This window comes from Phascolarctos cinereus, unplaced genomic scaffold (genome assembly GCF_003287225.1).
Source record: "Phascolarctos cinereus isolate Bilbo 61053 unplaced genomic scaffold, phaCin_HiC Scaffold_4;HRSCAF=312, whole genome shotgun sequence".
Classification (NCBI taxonomy): domain Eukaryota; kingdom Metazoa; phylum Chordata; class Mammalia; order Diprotodontia; family Phascolarctidae; genus Phascolarctos; species Phascolarctos cinereus.
This window is the reverse complement of record NW_027555847.1, coordinates 14,565,841-14,590,807: the sequence shown is the minus strand read 5'-3', so window position 1 is coordinate 14,590,807 and position 24,967 is coordinate 14,565,841. Positions and strand designations below refer to the sequence as shown.

Here is a 24,967-nt window from a genome sequence, read left to right as displayed (position 1 = left end):
CCTGCCTCACAGGGTTGATGTGAAGATCAGATGATGATAATGATGATTATAATGGCCTCAGCGCAGTAGACACACTATATAAATGTTAGCTATAAACTGTATATCCTTAGGCAAGTCACTTTATTTGTCCAGGCCTCAGTTTCCCCACCTGTATAATGGTGGGGTTTGGTGGAATGGGTCCATCTCCAAATTTTCTGATCCTACAATCCTGTTTATCTTGGAATCCCTGAAAGAGCTGTCCACCATACCTTCTGTATCCAATGCTCACCGAATGTTAGTTGAGTTAAAGCCGCCAGCTGAATGCTGTGGGATGGTGAGACTGAGCCTTCCTACCTCTGACCTTGGCTTGAAATCCAGCCTTGTTTACTTAAGGGAGCTTGAAATCAGTTCGAGCTGTGGCCACGTCCTAACCGTGGACTCCCCCTGCCTTTGTAGCCAGCTCTGTGATGGGGATGCTCTTTAACCCAGCAGCTTCGGAGGGAAGTGGGTCCCTTTGTTTCACATTCACTACGAATTTAGAAAGTTCAGTCCTGAGACGGGGACATGTTTAGGAACTGCTGAGGAGAGCCAATTCCCTCGAAACAGCTCCCGACAAACGTGTTGCTGTCGGTAGGCTGACCTTGCCTTGAGCAGCTAGCTCTGGTTCTCACGGCCTTTCCTTCAGCTCTTTTAAAATTACAATCTCAGCCAGCAGCCAAACACCCGAAGAAGGACAAAAAGAGAATTGTCCGTGAAACTGTGAACGGCCAGTCATGGACCATTTGTTTGAATAAAGGTGGGGGAGGGGGAAGGGAGGCTATTACATTTAATCACAGCAAAACTGCCGGGGTTTTGTGTCTGCCCCCAGCTTCTTTTTGTTTCATGATTCTCCTTTCCAAAATGTGTTTTGTTTTTCAGTCATCAGCCAGTGAGCATTTATTAAGCACCAACTGTTTTCCAGGCACTGTGCTAAGCACTGGTGATAAGTAGAAAAGGAAAAAAAAAGACAGTTCTTGCCTTCAGGGTGCTCATATTCTAATGGGGTAGGTAACATGCAAATCACTAGGTACATGTAAGTTATATAGTCAGTCAGCCAGCATTTATTAAGCACTTACTATGTGCCAGGCACTGGGGATACAAAGGAGGGAAGGCACTAGCAGCTGGGGAGATCAGAAGGGCCTCCTGCAGAAGGGGAGCATGGAAGGGAGTGAGGGCTTCTCAGAGGTGGTGAGGAGGGAGGGGCGTTCCAGACAGGGGGACAGCCAGTGCAAAGGCCTGTAGGTGGGAGATGGGAGTGATGTGTGTGAGAAACAGCAAATAGCAGGCCGGTGCAGATGGCTCATCAAGTATTGGGGGGGAGGGGCATAGACAAGAAATCTAGAAAGCAAAGGGGATGGCAGCATTCTAAGCAGTTAGTTCTCATGATGTTACATTTGGATGGGATGGTGGGAAAAGGGGTTTTTGATGTGCTTTACCCTCAAGTATGGGTGGGCTGGTCCTGGAACACAGTGATTGTCCAGACACACAAAATCTTTGGGTAAAGAATTGGTTCTATGACCCTGGGCAAGTCACTTAACCCCAATTGCCTTTAAAAAAAAAGGATTGGTTTTAGGGGCAGCTAGGTTGTGCAGTGGATAGAACACCGGCTTTGGAGTCTGGAGGACCTGAGTTCAAATCTGACCTCAGACACATAGCACTCACCAGCTGTGTGACTCTGGGCAAGTCACTTAACCCTGATTTCCTCACCAAAAAGCAAAAAAAAAAATTGGTTTTAAACATTTAGGATCATAGGACCCCAGGGCTGGAAGGGACAACCACTAAGGGAGGGAGGGAGGAAGGGAGAGCCTAGTTCAACCCCCTCCTTTTACAGATGAGGAAACTGAGGCAGACAGAGATAAAGTCACTTGCCCAGGATTGGTCACACAGCTGGGAAGTGTCTAAGGTGGCATATGAAGCCAGGTCTTTCTGACTCCCTGTCCAGAACTGTAGTCACTACCCCAAGCTGCTCACACGAGGTTTGCTAAACATTTATTAGGTGCCTACTGTGTTGCAAAGCAAAAATAGGATCCTTGTTCTCCAGGAGTTCCTGTGTCTTTTGGGGGGACTCTGACATGTGCTAGTGTGAAACACATTTACTCAGATGGGGGTGAAGGGTGGATGTGGACTGAGTTCTCCAGGAGAATTTGAGGAGGGGGAGAGGACCATGGGAGAATGGAAACTCCTTGAGAGCAGGCACTGTTTCTGTTTTTGTCTTTATGCTCCCAGGGCCTTGGGATCAGAGAGGGTTGGAATGAAAGGATGGCACCCTAGGATGGATCAGGAAGGAAGGAAGGGATTCTAAAAGGCAGAATGAGGATGAAGTGGAAATGGCCAGAGATGGTGTTTGGGGAATAGCGGGCCAGTAATCCAGCATGGCTGGAGTGGAGAGTGGTGAAGGGGGGAGGCCTGTGAAATCAGGGGGCTGTGTTTGCTCTGAGAGGTAATAGGGAGCCTTGTAGGGATTTGGAGCAGGAAGGGACTAAAAGTGGCTCCTCCCCCTCCCCCAACCATCAGCTCTTTGAAGGCAGGGTCTACTTCCATTGTCTTTGTAGTTACTGTGCTTAGCACAGTGCAAGCACTTAATGTTTGTTTACCCCTGCCCTCCTTCCTCCCTGCCTCCTCCTTTTCTCCCTCCTTCCTTTCTTCCTCACTTCCTGGCTCACAATAGGTGCTTTAGAGGTGCTTGTTTTTCATTTATTTATGTATTTTTTTAATGAGGCAGTTGGGGTTAAGTGACTTGCTCAGAGTCACACAGCTAGGAAGTATTATGTGTCTGAAGCAGGATTTGAACCCAAATCCTCCTGACTCCAGGGCCTGTGCTCTGTCCACTGCCACCTGGATGCCCCTGGAAGTGCCGGTTTTTAATGGTGTTAAGACCTGTGCTTTAGGAGGGCTATTTTGACAGCTGTGTGGTGGATGGATTGGAGAGGTTCAGTCAGTTGGTCGAAAAGCATTTATTGAGTGCCTGCTGTGTGCCAGACTCTGGACTAAGCACTGAAGATACAAAGAATGGGGAGGGGGAGGGGAGGGGAGGCCCAGCCCTCAAGGAGAGGACAGTGGAAGCAGGGAGACCGGAGAAGAGTCTTATGATATTGGTGAGTGGCCATGTGAGGAGAGAGATGTTTGCAAAGTGACGAGCATTTATTAAGCGCTTGCAGTGTGCCATACACCATTGCGCTAAGCTCCCTTTACATTCTAATGGGGGAAGCCAGCCCTCAGAATGGGAGCTGGGGTGGGGGTGGGGGGCAGAGATCTGTGAGCCATGCTGTGGAATCATGACAGTTGAGGGGGTGAAAGAGGGAGAATGGTTGTGATGCTGGTTCCTCAAAGGACGGTGCATCCTGGACAGACACAGAGAGGCTTGGAGGAGGCTTAGGGGAGAAGACAGTGTTTTGGACCAGATGGTCTGCCAACAGGCTGCCTTGTGGGAGGTGTCCAGGAGGCATTGGAGTGTCTGAATCAGGGGTTGTTGAACCCACTGCAGCGAGTGAGATAAAGAAAGGAGAGAGAAGAGGGCCCAGGGTCAGTGGGCAGGGCACAGGTGATTGTCAAGCAAAGGGCACTGAGATCTGACCAAGATCATTGGCGATGTGGAAGGAGAGCTTCAGGAGGAGCTGGGCCTTGAACCCAGAAACCCAGCATCAGAACTCGGAGGGAGATCAAGGTGGCTGGGGCTTAACCCAGGCACAGGGGGGTGGATGCTTTGGCAGCTTGTACCAGCTCCTCCTCTTTGCACCCCGAGGTGCTGCAAGCAGGGACCCGCTTCTGGTGCCTCTGCCACACAGAGGGCAGAAGCCTGCACCCAGCAGGTTGGCAGCGTTAGGTAACTGGCACTTGGAGGCGTGAGGAGCTGGTTGGGGCCTTCCGCCCTCTGTCCCTGGGGGCTCCTAACTGCTGAGCTGGCACACCGGGCCCAGGCTGCCGGTCGTGCCCTCTCCAGCAGGGGTGTGGCTCCTGGCAGGTGCTAATTAGGCAGTGGCAGTTATTAGCTGCTTTCTGGGCTGTGGCCACGTCCAGAAAGGAGGCTGAATCTTTCCTGGATTTGCCTGGACAGAGCCATGTTGCCCGCTCGCTGTGGGCAGGCTGTGAAGAACAAGTTGAAGGATGATCTCTGGATGGCTCCACTCAGGCCCTGAGATACACAGCTCTGGTGACTCAGAAGCTCTGGCCTGCACTTAGCCCCGGAACACTGGGGAGAACTCTCTGGCTCCTGAGCTTGGTGCTCCTGGGCACTGTGTGAAAGAGGGGCTGCCCTTCAAACCTGGGTGGGCAGTTCCTGGCATTCCAGTCCATGGGATATTCTTGGGGCCCATTGGAATTTGCCTTGGCACATCTGGAAGGGTCTTGTTTCCGGATTTGCCTGTAAAAACCTGTATTATGAATCTGTGTATACAACACAGTCAGAGGATGTGAGCGGTCTGACTTGTGAACAAACTCTTCATGTAACGGCTGACTGGCTATCTCCACCCTGTTCCCCTTTCCCCATTACTGGAGTCCCTATGAGGGAGACCACTGCCAGAGGTCACCTCTTCTAGTGAAGTTGGTCACTGTAATGATGGTGGTAATAATAATAATTAATAGTAATAAAAGCTAGCATTTATATAGCAACCTAAGGTTTACATATATTCTCTCATTTGATAACATGTATCACGTGTATTATCTCTTTTGATATGTTCTACATATATTCTCTCATTTGATTTTTACAACAACCCTATGAGATAGCTGCTCATGTTATCCCCCCCGTTTTACAGATGAGGAAACAGAGGCACAGAAAGGAGCTTAAGTGACTTGCCCGGGGTCGTGCAGCTAGTCATTGACTGAGGCAGGACTTGAAATCAGGGCTTCTGGTCCAGTACTCTCCAGGGTACCACCTAGCTCCCTTAAGCTAAACCCAATCTAACCAGTATTCATTAAGTGCAAGGCATTCTGCTTTGCACTGGCGTTGGGGTGGGGAGGGGGAGACCAAAATGAGGAAGGATTCCTGCCCTCCAGGATGGTCAGGGCTGTGCCTCTGGAGCTTCTGTAGCTGGTCTCCTGTCCAGAGCCTGCCTGGCTGAGTTCTTTTTTATGGTGCCTTTTATTGACTTTATTTCAATTTTATAAAATTTTATTTTTAGTTTATGGAATAGAGGTTTTCTATTTGGTGGAAGATGAAAGCCAGAACTATCTTTCTCGGCCCAGCCTCTTGAGTAGTTTAGCTAAAACTTCATTGTGGTTAGGCCAGTCAAGATGAGTGATTTTTACGGGCTCGTTTCACAAGACTGAGGTCATCTCAGGCCAGGCCAGGCCAGGGGCGGTGGACCCTGCAGCTGCTCTGACCCCGTGAGCTGAGCTAGAATTTATGCACCTTCTGGCCTAGGTGCCTCTGGGCGAGCCCTCCCTGAACTTCTCCGCCCTTTGTGGTTGGGAATCACAAGGACCTCCTTTTGATAGATCAGTTCCTCCCCCACGTCCCACCCCCCATCCCCTTACCCCAACTCTTCCCAGTCTGGGCCACAGACTTGAACTCACTGCACAGTCTCACCTTCCCAGCTTCTCCTTGAGCACCTTGAGGGTGGGCAGTGTCTTACTTTTGTAGCTCCAGTATCCATAGGCGCTTAATGAATGCTTGCTAATTGATTGACTGATTGAACCACTTTGGTCCCTTTCTGTTATTGCAGTGAGACAAGGTGGAAATAACTCTGGCCTGGGAACCCAGAGACCTGAGTTCTAATCTCCCCTCTGACGCTATCAGTCTGTGTGACCTCAGAGTACTTACTTGACCTCTCTCTCCAAGACTTAGTTTCCTCATCCTGGAACGATGCTAATGCTCCACCCCACGGATCCAGTCCAAATCTTACTGTTGCTCCCTTTACTCTATCCATCACCCTGGCCTTGTCTCCGTCCTTATCACCTTTCACCTGGTACAGAACTGACCTCATGACTGCTGCTCAATCAACTTCATTGGCTTCCTTTTCTCTCTGGGATAAGATAAAATCCCTTTAGTTATTGTTTTTAGCGCTTCCCAGTCTGGTCCCAGTCCATCTCCCCTCCCTACTGCCATGTTCTCACACCCAGGGATGGGGCCACAGTAGGCTTCTCTTTGTCCTCAGACACTCCACACTCTCTTCGCATTGCTGCCTTTGTGCTGATGACCCCCATGCTTGGCGTGGGTCTCTCCTCTCCTCTGCCTCATCAGGTGGATGGAGCTCAAACGGCTTCTACATGACCACTTTCTGTTCCATAGCTGCCCTCCCTCCCCACCTGCCTCATCTTTAGCTGCTTGTATCTGATCTTAAAGGGTTAAATACAAAATGCTCTGTTTGGCCTTCAAAGCCCTTCACAACCTCGCCCCTCCTGCCTTTCCAGGCTTCTTACCTCTTACTCCTAGAAGCTTATTCTTCCATCCAGTGACCCTGGCCTCCTGGCTGTCCATAAACAAGACCCTCCATCTCTCGGTTCGGGCATTTTCTCCGATTCTCTTCATGCCTGGAGTGCTCTCCCTCCTCCCTGGATTTCTGGCCTCTATTTGTATCCTCAGTGCTAGTCCTGTGCCTGGCACGCATAGACATGTTTACAGACCAATCATTTGTATTTATTTGTCTTTAGTTTCTTTATTTTTCTTCGGCATCTTCTTACATATGTCCTTTCTGTTGCCTCCATTGGAATGAAAGGAAGCCCCTTGGAAAGGGGTTGTTTCATTCTTTGGATTTGTGCCCCCTGCCCCTGGCACGGTCCATGGCACCCATCAGCAGTTTAATTAGAGCTTGCGAGTTGACTGCTTCTTCTGCTTCGTGTTTGGGGATGATGGTCTGATTGATTCTCTTGGAATCAATACCAGCAGCAGGGCAGCAGGTAGCTTTTGCTCTGGCTGATTCTTTGAAGCCCTGGCCCTCTGCCCTTGATTCAATTTAACAAGCGTTTATTCCGGGACTGGTGATAAAAAGAAAAAATGAAACTGCCATTGGCCTCAAAGAGCTTCCATTCTATAAATGGGTCAAGTGGGGAGAACGGGCACTGTAGACAGATAAATAACTGCAAAGTCCTTACAGAGTAATGGATGCCAATGGATACCAAATGCCAGCCAGCTCTGAGGGTGGTGGGGGAAGGCATGGTGGGGAGATGGTGAACAGCTTCATGGCGGAGGTGGCGGCGTCTGAGCTGGCCCTCGACAGAAAGCAATGAATTCCAAAAGGTGGAGGTGAAGGGGGTAGCCTGGGAAAGGCAGGAAATGAAATGTCTTCTTGGGTGAGGCACCGGTTTGGTTGAACTGTAGCTTGCATTAGGGGGAGGAAGGTAAACCAGCTTACAGAGATAGTGTGAAGCCAGGTTATAGAAGAGGCCAAACGGATGAATTTTATTTTATTTTATTTTAGAGGCAGTAGGGAGCCCGTGAAGGTCCATGAGCAGGGGAGTAATGTAAGAACTGTGCACTGGGAGTAATTCTTTGGCAACTCTGTGGAGGATAGACTGGAAGAGGCAGAGGTCCGGGGAAGGAAAACCAATTAGGAGGTTGCTGCAAATACAGGTTTGGTTAAAAAAAAAGGCTTTTTGAGAATTAGAGGAGAAGGGCTGCTTCCAGGGCTCGCTGGAGGCCTGAAACCAAAGTCTGGATGACCTCTTCATATACAGGGGATCCATTTTCACGCACATTTTGGACTAGAAGCCCACTGAAGTGTCCCCTAATTTCCGAATTCTGGCATTCTGTGGCCCTGGTGATTTTTAGGGACACCGACATAGAAAGAACCGAGGAAGCCCTCCCCACTCCCCAGAGCATCATCCCAGAGATGAAGGAGGGCCGGCAAGCGGAATTTGAGTTCTGTGGTCATACATTGTCTATTCTTTGTGTCTGGAACCAGAGAGGCCTGATGTGGAGGCCGGCCTGGGAGTGGTCTACAGGTAGGACACACAAACTTCCATTAAAGGACAATCAGACCACGCAGTGACCATTCGGTGACAGGAAGCTCCTTACTTTGCTGTTCACAGGAGCAGGGCTGTGCAGTAACACTCCTCCACTGGAGGGGTGAGTAAGCAAGCTAGAACAGGCCTAGTCATGACAGAAGGCCTGCCCCGACCTTGTGGGCAGTGATGGCAAACCTGGCCGGACTCTCCGGTCTTATTGCCAAAGCCGTACCACCGTCTCCCTCGGTGCCAAGGAGGGGTGCTGTTAGCTGCTCGTTGGCCAAGAAGCAGCCATGCTAAACCTTCAGGTGGGTAGGGGCTCGGGGAGAGAGCCTGGGATTCTGAGGGGGCGCCAGGCATCTGGGTGGCCATTGGCCATTGGTTTTTGCTGACTCTCACAGGGGAGGAGCATCTTCCTCCCTCCTTCTCTAACCCCCACTCGGAAGGCCACAGGGTGAATTCTGGTTAGTACACTGGGCTGCCAAAAATGTTGCCCTGGCAGAGGGGGGCTGTAGAAAGCTCATGGAGTCACAATGGGGAAGGGATCTGGCCTACAATTCGTTCCTTCCATGTCAGTAATCTGTAGTTCACATTGTCCTCTCTTTTGTATCTGGGGAGTGTGATAAATGCTGGGTTACTGTATCCATGTGGTGCATTTGGAATCAGGTGACCTGGGTTCTAATTCTGCCTTTGCCAACTGTGTGATCTTGATTAATTTAAGCTAGGCCTCAGTTTCCTCATCTGTAAAAAAAAAAAGGTGGGGGTAATGGAATTGAACTAGATCTTTGATCCTATCTGTGAGACCTTGGGCAAGTCACTTTCTTTTGACCTCAGTTTCCTCATCTGTTAAATGAGGGGGTTTGATCAGGTAATCTTTAAAGTCTCAGAGGCAGGTGGGTGGCTCAGAGGATAGAGCACAAGGCCTGGAGTCTGACCTCTGGTATTTACTTCGTGATCCTGGACAAGTCCCTGCTGTCTGCCTCAGTTTCCTCAACTGTAAAATGGGGATAATAACAGCCCCTACCTCCCAGGATCAAATGAGAGAATTGTAAAGCACTTAGCACAGTGCCTGGCATGCAGCAGGCACTAGATAAATGTTTGTTTCCTTCCCTTCACCTTCCCCCTTCTAGCTCAGACTCTTCATGTGTAATCCTTTTATTGTCAAGCTACTATTATTCTTTTGAGTATTTGCTATGTGCCCAGCACTGGGTGGTATACTCCAATGCAAGAGGTTAGAAAATGTCTGTGACCCATTGTCTGCCCTCAGGGTCCTGTCAGGGCCCAGCGCGGAGCCTGGGCGTTCAAAGGCTCTTTGCCGGAGGACTGGATTCTAGCTGGTCCTAGCAAGAAGAAAAGGCTCATGAAAGACTATCTGTGGGTATCTGGCCTCAGAGAACCAGCCCGGGTAGACAGCAGCAGCTCCTCACCAGTGGCTGCCCCAGGAGGGATCAGTGCTTTGACCATGACCGCCCTCAAAGACAGCTTCCCTCCTAAGGCAGCACTGGGAGAGGGGATGCCCACACTCCCACCTTCACTGGCTTTTCAAGTTAGTAAGTTGGGGAAAAACTAAACTAAGTGAGGGGGGAGATCCACCAGTAATGGGATAGCAGGATTGGAACTAGATCTTTAAAGATCACATATGTCATTCTTGCAGAATCAGAGGAACTTAGAGGTCACCTTGTCCAGCGCTCCTCACCGGTAAGGAGTCATTATACCACTGCTGTGGCCATGCCTTGTGTGAGGTTCTGGGGGGGGGTGAAATCTTTGGTAGTAGGGAAAGGGTGGGCAGTGAGGTGACGCAGTGGATGGAGCACTGGTCCTGAGTTCAGATGTGACCTCAGATACTTACTAGCTGTACTCAGACACTACCCTGGGCAAGTTCCTTAATCCTGTTTGCCTCAGTTTCCTCATCTGTAAAATAAGCTGGAGAAGGAAATGGCAAACCCCTCCAGTATCTCTGCCAAGAAAAGCCCAGATGGGGTCACAGAGTCAGACATGACTGAAACAACTGAGCAACGTGCAGGTGATGCTTATGTCAGCTCCCAAACTCCCACGGTCAGAAATAGGCTTTGGGAAGGTTGCTTTGGCAGTGTGTAGGATGGATGAAAGGGGAGGGGAGGAGGACAGGCAGTAGGAAATGAGGTAGAGGTATGGGGGCTCTGCGTTTAAAGAGGGTTGAGAGTGCTGCTTTTTACTTTGAAAAATTCTTTATCGTTCAAGTGTAGTCTATAAAGTTACGCATTCATGACAGCTTTCCAAATGAATTTCCTTTAAAACTGCCCCTGCACCGCAGCGCTTCCTTTTTAAAAGGAATTAGTTTTTGCAAACATGAGTCTCTCTTCTCACTATCCCATTGAATGATTAAAAAAATTAAATTGAAATTGAAACAGCAACACCAATGAAATAGAGTCCTTATAACAAATAAGGATAGTCTAGTGAAACAAATTCTACGTTGGCCGTGTCCAAAATGTGTGCCTCATTTTACGTTTTCAGTCCATTGCCTCTCTGGCAACGTGGCACATTTTATCTGAAGTTCTCTGCACTCATCATCATTAGACTGGTCAGAGGTCTAAAGTCTTTCAAAGTTATTTTTATCTATGATGTCGTTGTCATTGGATAAATTATTCTCCCAATTCTGCTCACTTCTCTTTGCAGTAGTCATGGAGGTCTTCAGTTTTCTCTCAGACTAGCCTTTTTATCATTTCTTCAGGCACAGTAATATTCCATTCCATTCATATGTCATAATTGTTTAAGCATTCTGTAATTGGAGGGCACTCATGCTATTTACAGCTTGGGGCTACTACAAAAATGACTGCTATTATATCTTTGTATATATAGGGTGATTCCAAAATCTTTGTGCAGTTTTAGGCTTTAATAGTTTAAATGCTAAATAATATATTTAATATAAGCATTTTTAATTTTTATATGTAATGTAGTTTAATATAATATAAATATTTAATAGCTTTAAATAAAAGCGATTAAAGTTTAAAACAGTACTAAGATATTTGGGACACTCTGTGTAGGTCTTTTCCCCCTTTTTGTAACCTCTTTGTAGTATAGGCCCAGTAGTGGTAGAGTGAGTCCAAGGGTAGGGTACAGTTTTGTACCTTTTTGGACTCAGTTCCAAATTGCCTTTCAGAATGTTCAGGCCATTTCACAGCTCTGCCAGCAATCCATGAGTATACCTGTTTTTCTACAGTCCCTTCAACATAAGTCATTTTCCTTTTTTGTCATCTTTGCCAAGTTGACAGGTATGAAGTGGAACCTCAGAATTTCTTTAATTTTCAATTTTCTAATTATTAGTGAGTTAGAACATTTTTATCACATTGTTGATAGCTCAGATATCTTCTTTTGAAAACTGCCCATTCATATCCATTGGCCGTTTGTCTTTCAGGGAATGTCTCTTGATCTTCTAAATTTGAATCAGTTCCTTACATATATTGGACGTGAGACTTATTTATTACAGAAACTTACTCCAAATGTTTCTGCCCCAATTACCTGTTTCCCTTCTAATTCTAACTGCGTTAGATTTGCTCATGCAAACACTTTATATAATTGAAATTTCTAAATTTATCTTTTATTTTGTCTCTGAATCTTGTTTGATCATGAGCTTTCCTCTATCCATTGACAGATCCAAAAGATTGTTTTCTTGCTGTTTGAATTTGCTTATGACGCCTCCATTTATTTCTAAGTCATACGTTCATGAAATTTGTCTTGGTACGTACTGTGAGATATTAGTTTATACCTAATTTCTGCAAAGTTGCTTTTCTTGTTTCCAGACAGTTTTGGTCAAATAGTTTAGCCTCAGTAATTGGGATGTTTGGGTTTATGGGACATAGTGCTGTATGCCATGGCATCTAGGGCCATCTCCAGTCACCCTCATCTGTATCTTGCCTCTGGACCCAGATGGCGCCAGAGGAGAAGGTGAGGGTCAGCCTTCTCTCACTTAAATCCAATTCATTTGCATGTCATGGCATCACCTCCCTGATGTCATAGTCCTCTGTAAGAAGGAAGGACAAAGAACGACATATTGTCTGCCTAATCTAGTCCACTGATTGATTTATCTATTTTTTAACCATTACCATATAATTTTAATGATTACTGTTTTCTAGTGTGATTTGAGATCTGCTACTGCTCTGTCCCCCTCTTTCCTATTTTTTTTCATTATTACCCTTGAGATCCTTGACCTTTTGTTCTTACATATGAATTAAATTTTTTTTTTGGCTTTTATGAGGCTAAAATACCCCTTTAGTCATTTGATTGCTATAGAATGGAATAATACGTAAGTTAATTTAAATAGCATTGTCATTTTTATTATATTGGCTCAACTTTCTCATTAGCCATGAGCTCAGCCTACTCATATTTCTCCAATTAGGTCTGTCTTTATTCCTGCAAAGTGTTTTACAGTTGGTGTGTCTTGGTTGATTGACTTCCATATATTTTATAACTTCCATAGTTTTGAATGGCGTTTCTTTTTCTAGCTTCTTCCTTCTGGGTTTTGTTCGCAAAATGTTCTAATGATTTATGCAGATTTATTTTATATCATTCAATTTTGCTGAAATCAAATCTTTCATTAAAGTGAATCATCATATCATATGCAAAAAGTGATAGTTTTGTTTTCTCTTTGCCTGTGCTTATTCCCTCAATTTTTCTTTTATATTTTATTGCTAGGGTTAGTCTTCCTGGGACTGTGATAAATAGTAGTGGTGATAAGGGGCACCATTGCTTTGTCTCTGATCTTATTGGAAAAGCTTCTTTTTTCTATTATATATGTTGTTTGCTCTTGGTTTTAGATAGATATTAGTTGCTGTATTAAGGAAAAATTTATTTTTATAAACCTTAATTCCTATTTATTCCTTTACTTTCTAGAGATTTTTTTTTCAAACAGAAATGCATGTTGGATTATGTCAATCATTTTCAACATCGATTGATATAATTATACAGTTTTTATTATTTTATGTTATTAACATGATTTATTATAATTATAGGCTTCCTTTTCTTGAACCAATCCTTTATTGCTGGTATAAACCCAACTGGTCATAGTATATAACCTTTCTAATATGTTGTTGTAGTCTATTTGCTAATATTTTATTTACGTTTTTAATATCAGTGTTAATTAAGGATATTGATCCATAGTTTTATCTGCTTTGTTTTTCCTTGTTTAGTTATCAACTCCATATTTGTATCATAGAAAGAGAATGGTAGAATAACTTCTTTTCCTGTTATTGCAAACAGTTTATGTAATGTTAGAATTAAGTGTTCTTTGAATGTTTGATAGAATTTGCTTGTAAATTTATCTAATCCTGGAGTTTTTTTTTTTAATTTGAGAATTTATTTGTATCTTGTGCAAATTTCTTTTTCTGGTATTGAGTTAAATACTCTTTTGTTAATCTGTATATTTAATATTTTTCTACATATTCATCCATTTTCTTGAAGTTATCAATTTTATTAGCATGTAATCGGGCAAAATAATTTCTGATAATTTCCTTCATTTCTTCTTTAATTTTTTAAAATCTCTTTTTCATTTTTGATACTAACAGTTTTATTTTCTCCTGCTTTTCAATCAGATGCACTGTTTACCTATTTTAATTTTTCTAAAAAGCTCCTACTTTTATCAATTCCATTTTTTGCTTTCAATTTTATTAATTTCTTCTTAAGTTTTACAATTTCTACTTTGCTGCTTAGTTGAGAGGTTTGGATTTGTTACTGATCTGATTCAAATTTTTTAAAATTGATCAGTTCATTCATTTGTTTCTTTCTCTTTTTTGTTAATGTGTTTAGAGATATAAAATATCCCCTGAGAACTGCTTTAGCTGCATCCCATAAGTTTTGGTATGTTGTCTTTCATTCTTGTAATTTTCTTTGAAATTTTCTATTATTTCTATTATTTTTTTATCGACTAGTTCTTTAAAATAATTTTATTTAGAATCGAATTACTTTTAATTCTTTCCTCAAGAACTTTATTAAATATAGTTTTTATTATATTGTGATTAGTAAATGATGTTAATATTTATGCTTTTCCACATAGTCAATTTTTGTAAAGATGCCATTTAAGACTGAGAACTATATAAATTTCTGTGTATTCCCATTCTTTAATCGTTGGAGGTGTATTATCTCTAATTTTTCTAAGGTTCTATTCAGGTCCTTAATTTATTACTTGTTTATCGTTTTGGTTGGATTTGTGTTAGGTTTGAGAGGGGTACTGTCAGTCCTCCATTATTCTAGTTTTGTTTTCTGTTTGAGAGTGTCGTTGCTTGTCCTTTGTTCTTGTAGAGGACCATGATATCAGGAAGGTGATGCCAAGACTTGCAAGTGAATTGGATTTAAGTAAGGCAGGGTTATGCAGTTAGCAGCCTCACTTTCTCCTCCTGGGCCATCTGGGTCCAGTGGCCAGATATAGATCAGGACGACTGGACATGGCCCCCCATAGCCTTTTTAAGCTTTTGAAAGTGTGATAATGTGAGGGATGAAATGGAGAAAGAAATGAGAGCAGTGTTCGTAGATGGTGAGACCACACCAATTGTACTAGAAGTTGGGGATTTGTGGGAAATAAAGTTGGATGGCCAGAATGAGTTCTGAGTATAAATGGCTTTGAAAAACAAGGAAAGGAAGTTTAGACATGACAGTGATATACTGGCCATCCCACATGCCTAGAAGGCATCTCCTCCTTCCTCCTCCTTCCTTTTCTTTTTTTCCAGATTTATCTCTACCACCTCCTTTCCTGGTTTCCACCCCTCCCCAGAACAGCTGCTGCATTCCCTCCCAAACTCTCTTGTATTTAACCACTCTCTCTTTATATTTGTTTTGTGTGTATTTGCCTATGTATTCTGCACATAATTATACACATTGTCATATAATAATAACAGCAACAACTGTAACTAGAGGGTCACTGTGCTGTGCTTTAAGATAAGAAGCATCTTATCTCCTTAGATCCTCACAACAGCCCTGAGGGAAGTGCTGTTATTGTCTCCATTTTATAGCTGAGGAAACCGAGGCAGGCAGGGGTTAAATGAGTGGGTAAGGGTTCATTTTTGGTCATTGTATCCCCAGGGCTGTGCCACATGGGAGGCATATCTTAAATGCTGGTTGATTGACTGATTGATTGATTGATAGAGGATAGCTGCATATTGAAGTGCAGTGTGAGTGAGGCAAGGTGGTCAATTTGATCCGGGTTTGCTTCAGATACAGACCCTCTGTTCCCCCACCCCCAGTTTCTCCCCTAACCCAGCCAGATGTGTTCACCAATGACTCCCCTTGCTCGCTAGGGAGGGGAAAGGGTGTTCTAAGAGAAAGCATGCTGCCTTACTGATAACATCATTTTTGCTCTACAGGTAAAATTCCATGTTCAGCAGCAACTGTTCTAAAGAAGGGCCCTGGAACAAAGCCCTTTTAGTGATTTGGCAAAGGGCCCGACCTGACCTTGCTGGTCTGGTTTCTGTTAAAGTCTGCAGGAGGCCCAGCATGTAGGTCAAGTACTTTCTTTCACCTCTGACACCTCTAGGGCAGAGGGGAGGGTGCAGTCCTCCTGGGCCACAATGATTCCTCACCTCCCACACCACCATGGTCTCCAGCCTCCCCTCTCTCTTCCCCCAGACCTCCCTTCCTTCCCCCACCCAGGGAAACTGAATAGATGAGAGCTGTCCTGATAAAATCTGGGTCTGGAGGTTCTCAGGCAGCATGGCAGCATGGCAGCCTGGGTAGAGTCCTGGGCTGGGGGTTGTGAAGATGATCTTGACTTTCATTCCCAGCCTGCTTGGGGAACTGGAGTATCTAGAGAATCATAGATTAGAGCCAGAAGGGACCCCAAAGGTTGTCCAGTCCAACCCCCTCTCTTCGTAGACCCTCCAGGGGGTAAATATTGGAGGCTCCCAAACAGCGTTTAAGGAAGGGGCCCCGTGTAGTCGTCTCCCCATTTCCTGCTGGGGCACTGCTTTCTGACTTTTCCATCATGCCTGCCACCCTCTGCTGGGTGCCTTCTTCCCTTTCCCTTCTCCCTCTCTACCCCATTTTCTCTCTTCTTTTTTGTTGTGTAGTCTTGCCCCATTAGATTGTAAGCTCCTTGAGGACAGGGACTATCTTTTTTTTAAATTTGCCTTTGTATTCCCAGTGCTTAACGCAGTGCCTGACACAGGGTAGGCACTTATGAATGTTTATTGATTGACTGAAAGATAGGTCATGCCAGGTTGTGAAAGGCTTGAAAGACGTTTATATTTAATCTTCAGGTAATGGGAGCCCCTGGAGTTGATTGAGTGAGGTGGTCAGATCTATGCTCAAGGAATATCAGTCTGGCAGCTGAGTGAACGATGGACTGTAGGAGAGAGAGCCTGGAGGCAGGGAGGCCAGTGAGAAGGCCTTTTCAATAATCTGTGTGAGATAAGATGGCAGACCGAATTTAGGGACTAGCTGTGTGAGACAAGGGGTTGGATTCGACAGATGATGTGAGGAAGCTGGTGATGCAGTCCTTAGAGTACTGTTAATGATTCATTAAAATTTAATAAAATAGGGCTGATAGGTGGTGCCGTAGAGACACAGTTTGAGACTGTTGGGTCTTTGGCTATTTGTGGTTGGGGATGGGGGGGGAGCTTCTGCGTTAAATAAATGACAGCATAGAATGTAAATAATAGGGGCAGCTAGGTGGTACAGTGGATAGAACACTGGGCCTGAACTCAGGAATTCAAATCCAGCGTCAGACACTTACTAGTTGTGTGACCCTGGGCAAGTCACTTAAGCCTGTTCGCCTCAGTTTCCTCATCTGTAAAATGACCTGGAGAAGGAGATGGCAGACCACTGCATTATCTCTGCCAAGAAGACCCCAAATGGGGTCACAGAGAGTTGGACACGACCGAAAATGACTGAACAATAACAAAGCATTTATGTAGCTCTGCAAGGTTTGCTAAGAGCAGTACGTTGCCTCGCTTGTACCTCACAACAGCCCTGAGAGGTAGGTGCTCTATTTATACCCATTTCACAGATGAGGAGGCTGAGGCTGGCTTGTCCAGGGTCCAACAGCTGGTAAGTGTCTGAGGCAGGATTCAAACTCAGGCCTCTGGACTCCAGGTCCTGCTCTGTCCCCTCTCTCCATTGCCCCAGTAGACTGTGTGGTCAGTACCACTTTAATCATCTCAGTCTTCCCCGACCAGAGATGTCTGGCCAAGGAATTTTTAATCCCACTTGAATTCCTGGTCCTGGGTTTTCAAGGCTCTGCACCAATCAGTTCTCCCCCCCACCTTCATTTGCTTTCACATGACCCTCCCTTTCACAGCCAGACAAATCTACTTATCTCCCTCCAGACTGACGCCTGCATCTCTAACTTTATTCATGATAACCCGTAATCTGAGAAAGCCTTTTCCCCTTCTCTGCCTGACGTAGTCCTTCCCCTTTCTTTTTTTCCCACTTAATTTTTTTAAAAATCTATTTAAAATTTTTAATAATTTAAAGATTATTTTTTTAAAATAAGTTTTATTGAGACACGTTTAATATCCCTCCTGACCGGGGGCCCCACTTTTCCTGATTGACGACTGGCCCTCCTGGAACACTTTCAGCCATGCTTGACCCGACTCCCTCTTCTCTCCACCGCCATCCGATGCTGGAACCTGAATCTTGTTCTCGGATGGGGTGGGTCAGTCTGCTTAGCCCCCTGTAGTTCTTTCCCACTTTAAAGTGCTTGTGCCTGGCCTCCACTCTGCTGTCCAAATAGTTCCCCTTATTAGAGGGTAGGCTTCTCGAGGCCAAGGGATGTCTTGGCTTTTATAACGAAGTGATCAACGCTGAGCTTGACATGGTCAGCATTTAATAAATGGTATTTAATTCATTCACTCATTAAAAAATTACCCTTTCTGTGCCTCAAGGAGCTTATTCTGCCCAGATGAAGGGGATCTATAGAGGAGGCAAAGAAAGTCTGCATTCATTTCTAGGCTTAGATGCCATACAAAGTTTGGAGAATTGTTCTGCCTACAACAGGCACTTAATACATATTAATGCTGACATATGTGTTCTTTTTTTTTTTTTAAGGAGGAAAACCCATGTCAGGAGGCCAGCCATGGACAATTCCACAGTAATGAGCCAGTATGCCTGCCGGGGAATGGAAGAAAAGAAGGAAAGGTACAAAAACCAAAACTGAAAAAGCAAACTAACAAAAAATGAAGCTCCCTGAGGGCAGGTGCTTCTGTTTGCTGTACCTAATCCAGTGCCCGTAGATCTGGTGCTCACCATTTGTCTGACTGAGTCGAATACCACCTGGGTGAGGAACACAAGGCCTTCTGGACAGGCCTCAAACCAGGCAGGGCCCCTCCTGACTTGCCGCCTCCCCCTCCTGACTTGCCGCCTCCTCCTCCTGCCATTAGGGAGAGGAAGAAGTTTTCTTGGTAGGAGTGATTAGAAACCATAGCTTCCTATCTCGTCTCTAGTCACACACTGGCTTCCTTCAGTACTGGATGAGGCTTAACTCTAAGGTCATACTTCTTTTCATAGGGGAAAAATTAGATGTAGTGTTGAAATTCCTCTATGTGCCAGGGGCTGTGGATACAAAGTCCAGGGGACAAGTGCCTGCCCTCAGGGAGTATAATAGCCATGGTGGTCAGGAAGTGGCCTGGAGGCCTGGTGGTGGCCAGAAGCTCACCTCTCTGAACGTGCTTCAGTTGGGGGGGATGAGATGGTGGTTCAAGGGCTGCTGTCTTACTGAGCCTCCCTTGGGGAATCCACATCCTTCTGGGTAGTTCTCCTAAGCCGGTTTTCTGCCTTGGTAGAGGACTAGATGAATGTATACATACAGTAGGGTGTAGGTCAGGGTGGGTGGATGGGCCCAGGAAGGCTCATACAAGAACTTGGCAGTGACTTGGCTGGTATGTGGGATGGTGTGGCTGGACACACAGACCTTCCAAAGCAGAGGATGCTCCTGCTGTGTGTGTTATGTGTCTTGGGGCTTTGGGGTGAGGGTGTGTGGGGTGTCAAGAAGCCCAGGCTTGGCAAAGAGAGCAGGATAGGTGACCTCAGCTGGCAAAGGATACCTCAGTTGTGTGGACTTTTTGGAACAACAGCTCGTGATGAGCAGGTAGCAGACTTCACCAGGGAAAGGTCTCTGTCTCTGCTTCCAGAATTCTGTAGGAAGAGGAAGCCCCACTCCTCTGAGCAGCGGGCAGGCAGATCTGGCGTGTGTCAGACTGGTCCAGTGCTTCTCTTTCTGACTCATGGAAATCTCCCTTCTGGGGAGACTGGGGAGCAGGCCTGTGCCAGGGAGCAATGTGACACTTTCCTGGTGTTGGGTCGACCCTTTGGGCTCTTGGAGACAAGGAGCTGACTTGGCTGGGGTTTTGCTGAATCTGATGGAATAAATAAAGCTTGAGGCAGATGAAAGCCTGTGGCTGTGAGTCTGTTAATGAGCGAGATTGTTCACCTTTGTGATGACACCTGTCACACCCATCAGCCACTGTTCAGGTGCCCCCTGTGTGGAGGGGGCGGGGCCGTGATGTTAGGGTTTGGGGAAAGGTCCTGAGGATCCTAACTCCCAGTTTGAGCAGAGGGATACTAAGCTGGCAGGAGGATCTTGCATCAGACAGCACTCTTCTTCCTGGTGAGAGGGAGTATTTAGATCTGCTGAGCATTTACTGGAAACGAGGAGGATGTCCTGCAGAAATAGAAAGCCTGGGCCCTGCCTTCCAGCTGTTTCCAGTCTAGTGCCTATTTCTTAAGCTTAGGAATCGGAGTGAGAAGTATTGTCTCTTCTAGATCTTGGCCAGGTAGTGCCTGTCCTCGAGAGGAAGAGATGAGTGTCAGCCCCTTGAAGGGGGGCACTGGGTAGTGCCTGGCATGTAGTAGGCACTTAATAAATGCTTGCTATCCCATTTTTTATTTTCCTAAATCCAGTAAGAAAAAAATTTTAACCCTAAAGCTGGAGTTTCCTGTAGATATGAGCTGCATATGCCGATTCCTTCACTTTCAAATTACTCATTTAGCCCTTGGGAGACTTGCCAGCTTTTTCCCTGAGCTTCTACATGTGTATTTTAAGGCAAGCCCCCTTCTTCCTTTGAGCAGAACCATAAGGAACTGATCACTAATACGTTAGCCACGTGATGGGATATGTGCCGGCTGCCCAGACCCCACCTCTAACTGTCCTGTCAGTGCTCCTTTGTCCCCTTCCTGACTGGACATAGATTCCATCTCCCCATTGCCACACCTTCCAGAGGGAACTTAGTATCCCTCCTTGTTCTTTGTGTTTTTTTTAAAAGTGTGGCAAGCATACTTATTTATTTATTTTTCTAGCTACCTTTATTTATTTATCTGTCTATTTATTTATTTATTTTTTGCTAGGCAGTGGGGTTAAGTGACTTGCCCAAGGTCATACAGCTAGTAAGTGCCATGTGTCTGAGGTCAGATTTGAACTCAGGTCCTCCTGAATCCAGGGCCGGTGCTCTATCCACTGCGCCACCTAGCGGCCCCCTAGATAATTCTCATTTGGTTATTGAATCCTCTTTATCAACATTCCTGGGAAATTCTCTTACGGGTTTGCCTGAAATAGGATGGCCAGGTTCTCTTTGTCGCTGGTTCTAGGAAGCCCAGTCATTCGGAGCTTTTCTTCAGTCTCTAGACCTGTCACATTTGGTTGCATGAAATTCAGATCTTTTTCTATTAGAATAATTTTGTGGGCTCGTTCGTCTGCCCCTTCTATTGTTTTTGCTGTCTGCTGCCTTGCTAAAATAATTCTGCTTTTCATGTAACCTATTAAAATGGTTTTTTTAATAGACTTTTCAAAACGTGTGGAGTCAAGTCAAAACAACAAGCATTTCTTAAGCGCCTGTTGTTTGTCAGGCACTGTGCTAAATCGCTGGATTTCATTTGCCTCCTCTCCTGAGATTTCTTAATAACACACATTTCTTTTCTTTCATCTCATGATACTTCAGTATTATTTCATTTCTTCCTTATTGTCCATTTTCCTCGTACTTTGAGAAGATCCTAGTTGCTCCTGGTATTTTTGCTCTGGTTACTTTTAATGCCTCATATCTTTTCATTATGTTTGTACTTTTAAACACTTCTTGCTTATTTCCTCACCTTATTTTTTTTTCCCAAACCAAGTTGCTCTTGGGGGCTGCTAGTAGTTGTGGGGGTTTTTTGGTTGGCATTTCTTTTGCTGTTTTCTCAAGGGAATGTCGTGACGTTCCCTTGCCAGCATGTACTCCTGTCTTCCTGGAAGTCATAGAGTGTTTAGGGCCAGAACGTTCGTGTGCGTCCTCAGCTAACTGTCCAGGGCCAGTCTCAGAGGAGTTCAGCCTCCCAAGAGGATCATGAATAGGACATTGTTGCGGTGTGCAGGGTTTTGAAAGCCTTGGCCAATGTGGGGCTTTTACTGATGACTCAGAGCAGGCATGAACCCATGGAGGGAAAGGAAGAAGAGAGCCGCCTGCCATAAGATGCTGAAATCTTGTCATTTCGACTTTTGATACCATTGTAAGTTCAAAGGAGCGCTTTTGTTCTTGAGCATTGGCTGCTCCAGCTGGGGAGGGAATCCAATTTGGGAACTGGGGGCTCAAGGCTCCAGAAGGAGCTGGTAAGGTGGCTTCCGTTGTTTAAAATTTGGGGAATGTTCCTCTTTGGACCCAGTTGGCCTATCGGGCGAGGGGAGAGTAGTAGCAGTTCACCCATATTTACTACAAAAGGGAGTCAGCTGATTTTTCTTTTCAGGACAAGGGCTGGATTCCTTCCAAGGGCTGGTAGAAGGGAGCTCATTTACAGGCGGGAAATGCTGCCCAACTCCTTCAAGCGCAGTTTGGCAGCCTAAGAGAGAGAGACAGAGACAGAGAGAGAAGAGAGGAAGAAAGGGAGAAGAAGAGGGAGCCAGAAAGGGGAGGGGAAGAGAGACACGGGGGGGGAGAGAAGAGAGAAGGACAGAAAGGGAGGAAGGGAGGAGGAGGAGAGAGAGAGGATAGGAGGGGAGAGAGAGTCATTATCTGAGGTTTTGGCCAGGCTATCTTTATCTGCTATAATTATTGGGAAGAGATTTAAGAGCAAACTGCACATGGCCCAGAAATTTGGAGGCAATTATAGCTGTCCGCACTGTAACGATGTCTTTTCCTTTTTGGGGTACTTCTCATGTCTCAGTGTGTCTGACTTTTGGGCTGTGTGTCTTAGGGAAAAAGAGTTCAGAAATCACACAGCCAGGCTGTGACACAAGGTCTCCTTTGTCCTCCCCTCCCCCATCTCCAGCTGAGTGGCAAGAAGTCATTATCATTTTCCCAACACCTGCTTATCAAAATTGTTGGCCTGTTCTTTATATAGACTACTCCTGCATTCCCCCGGCTCAGAGGGGGCACTGAAAGATAAACCAGAGTAGGCTGGGGAAAGTAGTCCTAGAGGCAGCCAGTAAAGGAAGGAGAATGTTTGCTGGAAGCGTGGCCCCTGACTGTATTTTGTTTGACAAATAGTGTCCTGTTTTTTGCCTAAATGGATATGATAATGGTGGTTATAACGATAGATTGAGAAAGCACTGAAACAAAAATCTGTCCCTGGTTAACAAAGCCCAGGGTTGTTGCCCTGAGTCATTGACAACACAGTCAACACCTTCCTCAAAACAGCTTAAGATTTCAGGATTGGAACCAAAAAGCCCGTCTGTGGGCAATGGCCACATGAGCTCAGCCAGCAATAAGTCCGAGTAGATGTGTCAGAAGGATGGGGATTTATTTACAGAAGTGGAGAGATCTATGATAGCAATACAAGGCTAGGCTGTTACTGCCAGAAGTTACAGAATGGTCATCCTTTAAAAACCTGAATGCTTACTGGGCAATGCAGATTTTGTACTGGGAAGGGGAAAGGAGTTTACAAAGGAAGGGTAGAACATGTGCAATGTATCACTGCAAGCTAAAAAAATTTGACCTCTCTTGAACAACCAGTGGCCAGAAATATGCTCCAGAAGCTCCCCACCCTTCATAAACTAATTGCGAGAAATCCTTGTGCTACAAATTTGTTGTTGTTCAGTCATTTCAGTTGTGTCCAACTCTTTGTGATGTCTTATGGAGGTTTCTTGGCAAAGATGCTAGAATGGTTTGCCATTTCCTTCTCCAGCTCATTTTACAGATGATGAAACTGAGACAAACAGGGTTAAGTAACTTGTTCAGGTTCACCCAGCTAATAAGTTTCTGAGGCCAGTTTTGAACTTGGGAAGATGAATCTTCCTGACTCCAGTCCTGACACTCTATCCACTGTGCCACCTAGCTAACCCCCAAGTATCCTTTAGAATTCAAGTAATCAACTGTACTGCCACCAGAGTCTTATCTCAGACAAGATTGTTGGCCACAGTTGCTTGGACATATCATTGACCCATAAAAATTTGAGAACATTTATATAGATGCCACCTGTATAGATAGATGCCAGGAGCTCCAGATTATGTAGAATAAAAAGCACAGAGATCCAGCAGAAGAAATCAAAGCCATGTGGGAACCCATTATCCTGTGTGCTGCAGGAGAATTCCAACAGATGCTTTCTATGAGCCTCCAGAAGATGAGTTTACATTTCCACAAGTTTGTTCCATAAGGTCTGCCTAGCAGTCATCTGGACATTAAATGTCAAATAACATTAATGGAATAAAGACTTGTCTCAGGGTTGTTTCCATCTGAACGCCATCAAATATAAAATGAGAAAACCAAATCGTTCGCGTTTATGGAGTACTCACTGTAAGGTTGCAAAGTGCCTGATATGCATTATTTCATTTGCTATAATGTTTGATTCTTTGCTCCAAGCAGTAATAATGGCAATTCCCATCCATAAAGGAGCTTATGATATGCTAGTTCTTTATGGGTACAAAGAGCTCTCTAGACGTTGACATATTAGAAACTGGCAATAACTGTGTGGTGTAATGAGAGGTATGTGACCATGGGTAGATCGTGTATCTTTTCTATAAAGTGATATGGTTAGAGACAACCTGGTGTAGTGGGCAGAGGAGGGGTGGCCTCTGAGTCAGGAAGGCAAGTCATTCAGCATCTCTCAGTACCCCAGACAGTCTCCAAGACCGTCAGCCTGCTAATGACCAGCTCTTCATTGGTGCAGAGGTTTCTACAAAAGGATTCCCTATATCGATGAAATAACAATATTTGGACCAAAAAAATTAAGTGCAAAGAGAGAAAGGATACCTGTAGTTATTGGTGAGGCTCAGGTGAGATAGTGTCTGTGGTTGTAAGTCACAGCTGTTCTGATGGTTCAGGTTCAGAACTGGAATGAGATAGGAGACCACTGGCCACTGTTTAACGAAAAGAAGTTGACTTAGTCATGGCAGCCCAAGGACAGCCAGCTGGGATACAGCATTGATTCCACCAGACTTGGCTTCTGGGCCTCCGAGTTGGCCAGGCTGGTCCAATGGTCAGAAGTCAGAGAAGAGCTGATCATCTCAAAGTAACAGTAATATTGTAAGATGATCAGCTGTAAATAACTTTGCTGTTCTCAGTAACACAACAATCCAAGACCCCTCTGAAGGACTTGTGATAAAAATTGCTATCCATCCCTGGAGAAAAAACCGACAGTGTCTGTGTACAGACTGATGCATGCTTTTTTTTAACTTTATTTTTCTTGAGTTTTGTTGGGTGTGTGTGTGTGTGTGTGTGTGTGTGTGTGTGTGTGTATGTTTTCTTTCACAACATGACTGTTACATGTTTTGCATGACTACACATGTATAACCTTTATCAAATTGCTTGCCTTCTCAATTGGGGGTGGGGTGGGGAGGGAAGATAGGAGAGAATCTGTAACTCTAAGTTTTAAAAACAAATGCTAAAAATTGTTTTTACCTGTAACTGGAGAAAAATAAAACACTAAATGAATTAAAAAAGAAAATTAAAGGAAAAAGGAAAAAAAAAGGATGTCAGAGAGGAGGCTTTGGCTTTTTGTACTTGGGCCCCCAGGAAGCAACATCGCTAGATCCCTAGTCCCCTGAGCCAAAGTCTTGAGGACAGTTTCAATACCTTTTAAGGACAAACGAGCCTAGTATCTATGTTTGCTAGTTATTGCTATCCTATCTGCAAGGAGTCCCAAAAGTCTTTGGGAAGCCTTGAGCTTTAAAGAGTTACATAAATGTCAGTCATTATAATTATTG

General features: G+C 45.1%; 1 protein-coding gene across 2 annotated transcripts in view; it reads left to right on the top strand.

Moving 5' to 3' along the window:
- ARHGEF3 (Rho guanine nucleotide exchange factor 3) overlaps positions 1 to 24,967 on the top strand; it is a 296,463-nt gene that overhangs the window by 13,367 nt on the left and 258,129 nt on the right. The window contains exon 2 of one of the 2 annotated variants that reach the window (XM_020970560.2): positions 17,911 to 18,000. In XM_020970560.2, the coding sequence (XP_020826219.1) occupies positions 17,939 to 18,000 (62 nt within the window). In that variant the 5' untranslated portion in view covers positions 17,911 to 17,938. Of the gene's footprint in view, positions 1 to 17,910; positions 18,001 to 21,322; positions 21,340 to 24,967 lie in introns of those variants that run through there. The other variant, XM_020970561.2, reaches the window with a different exon arrangement.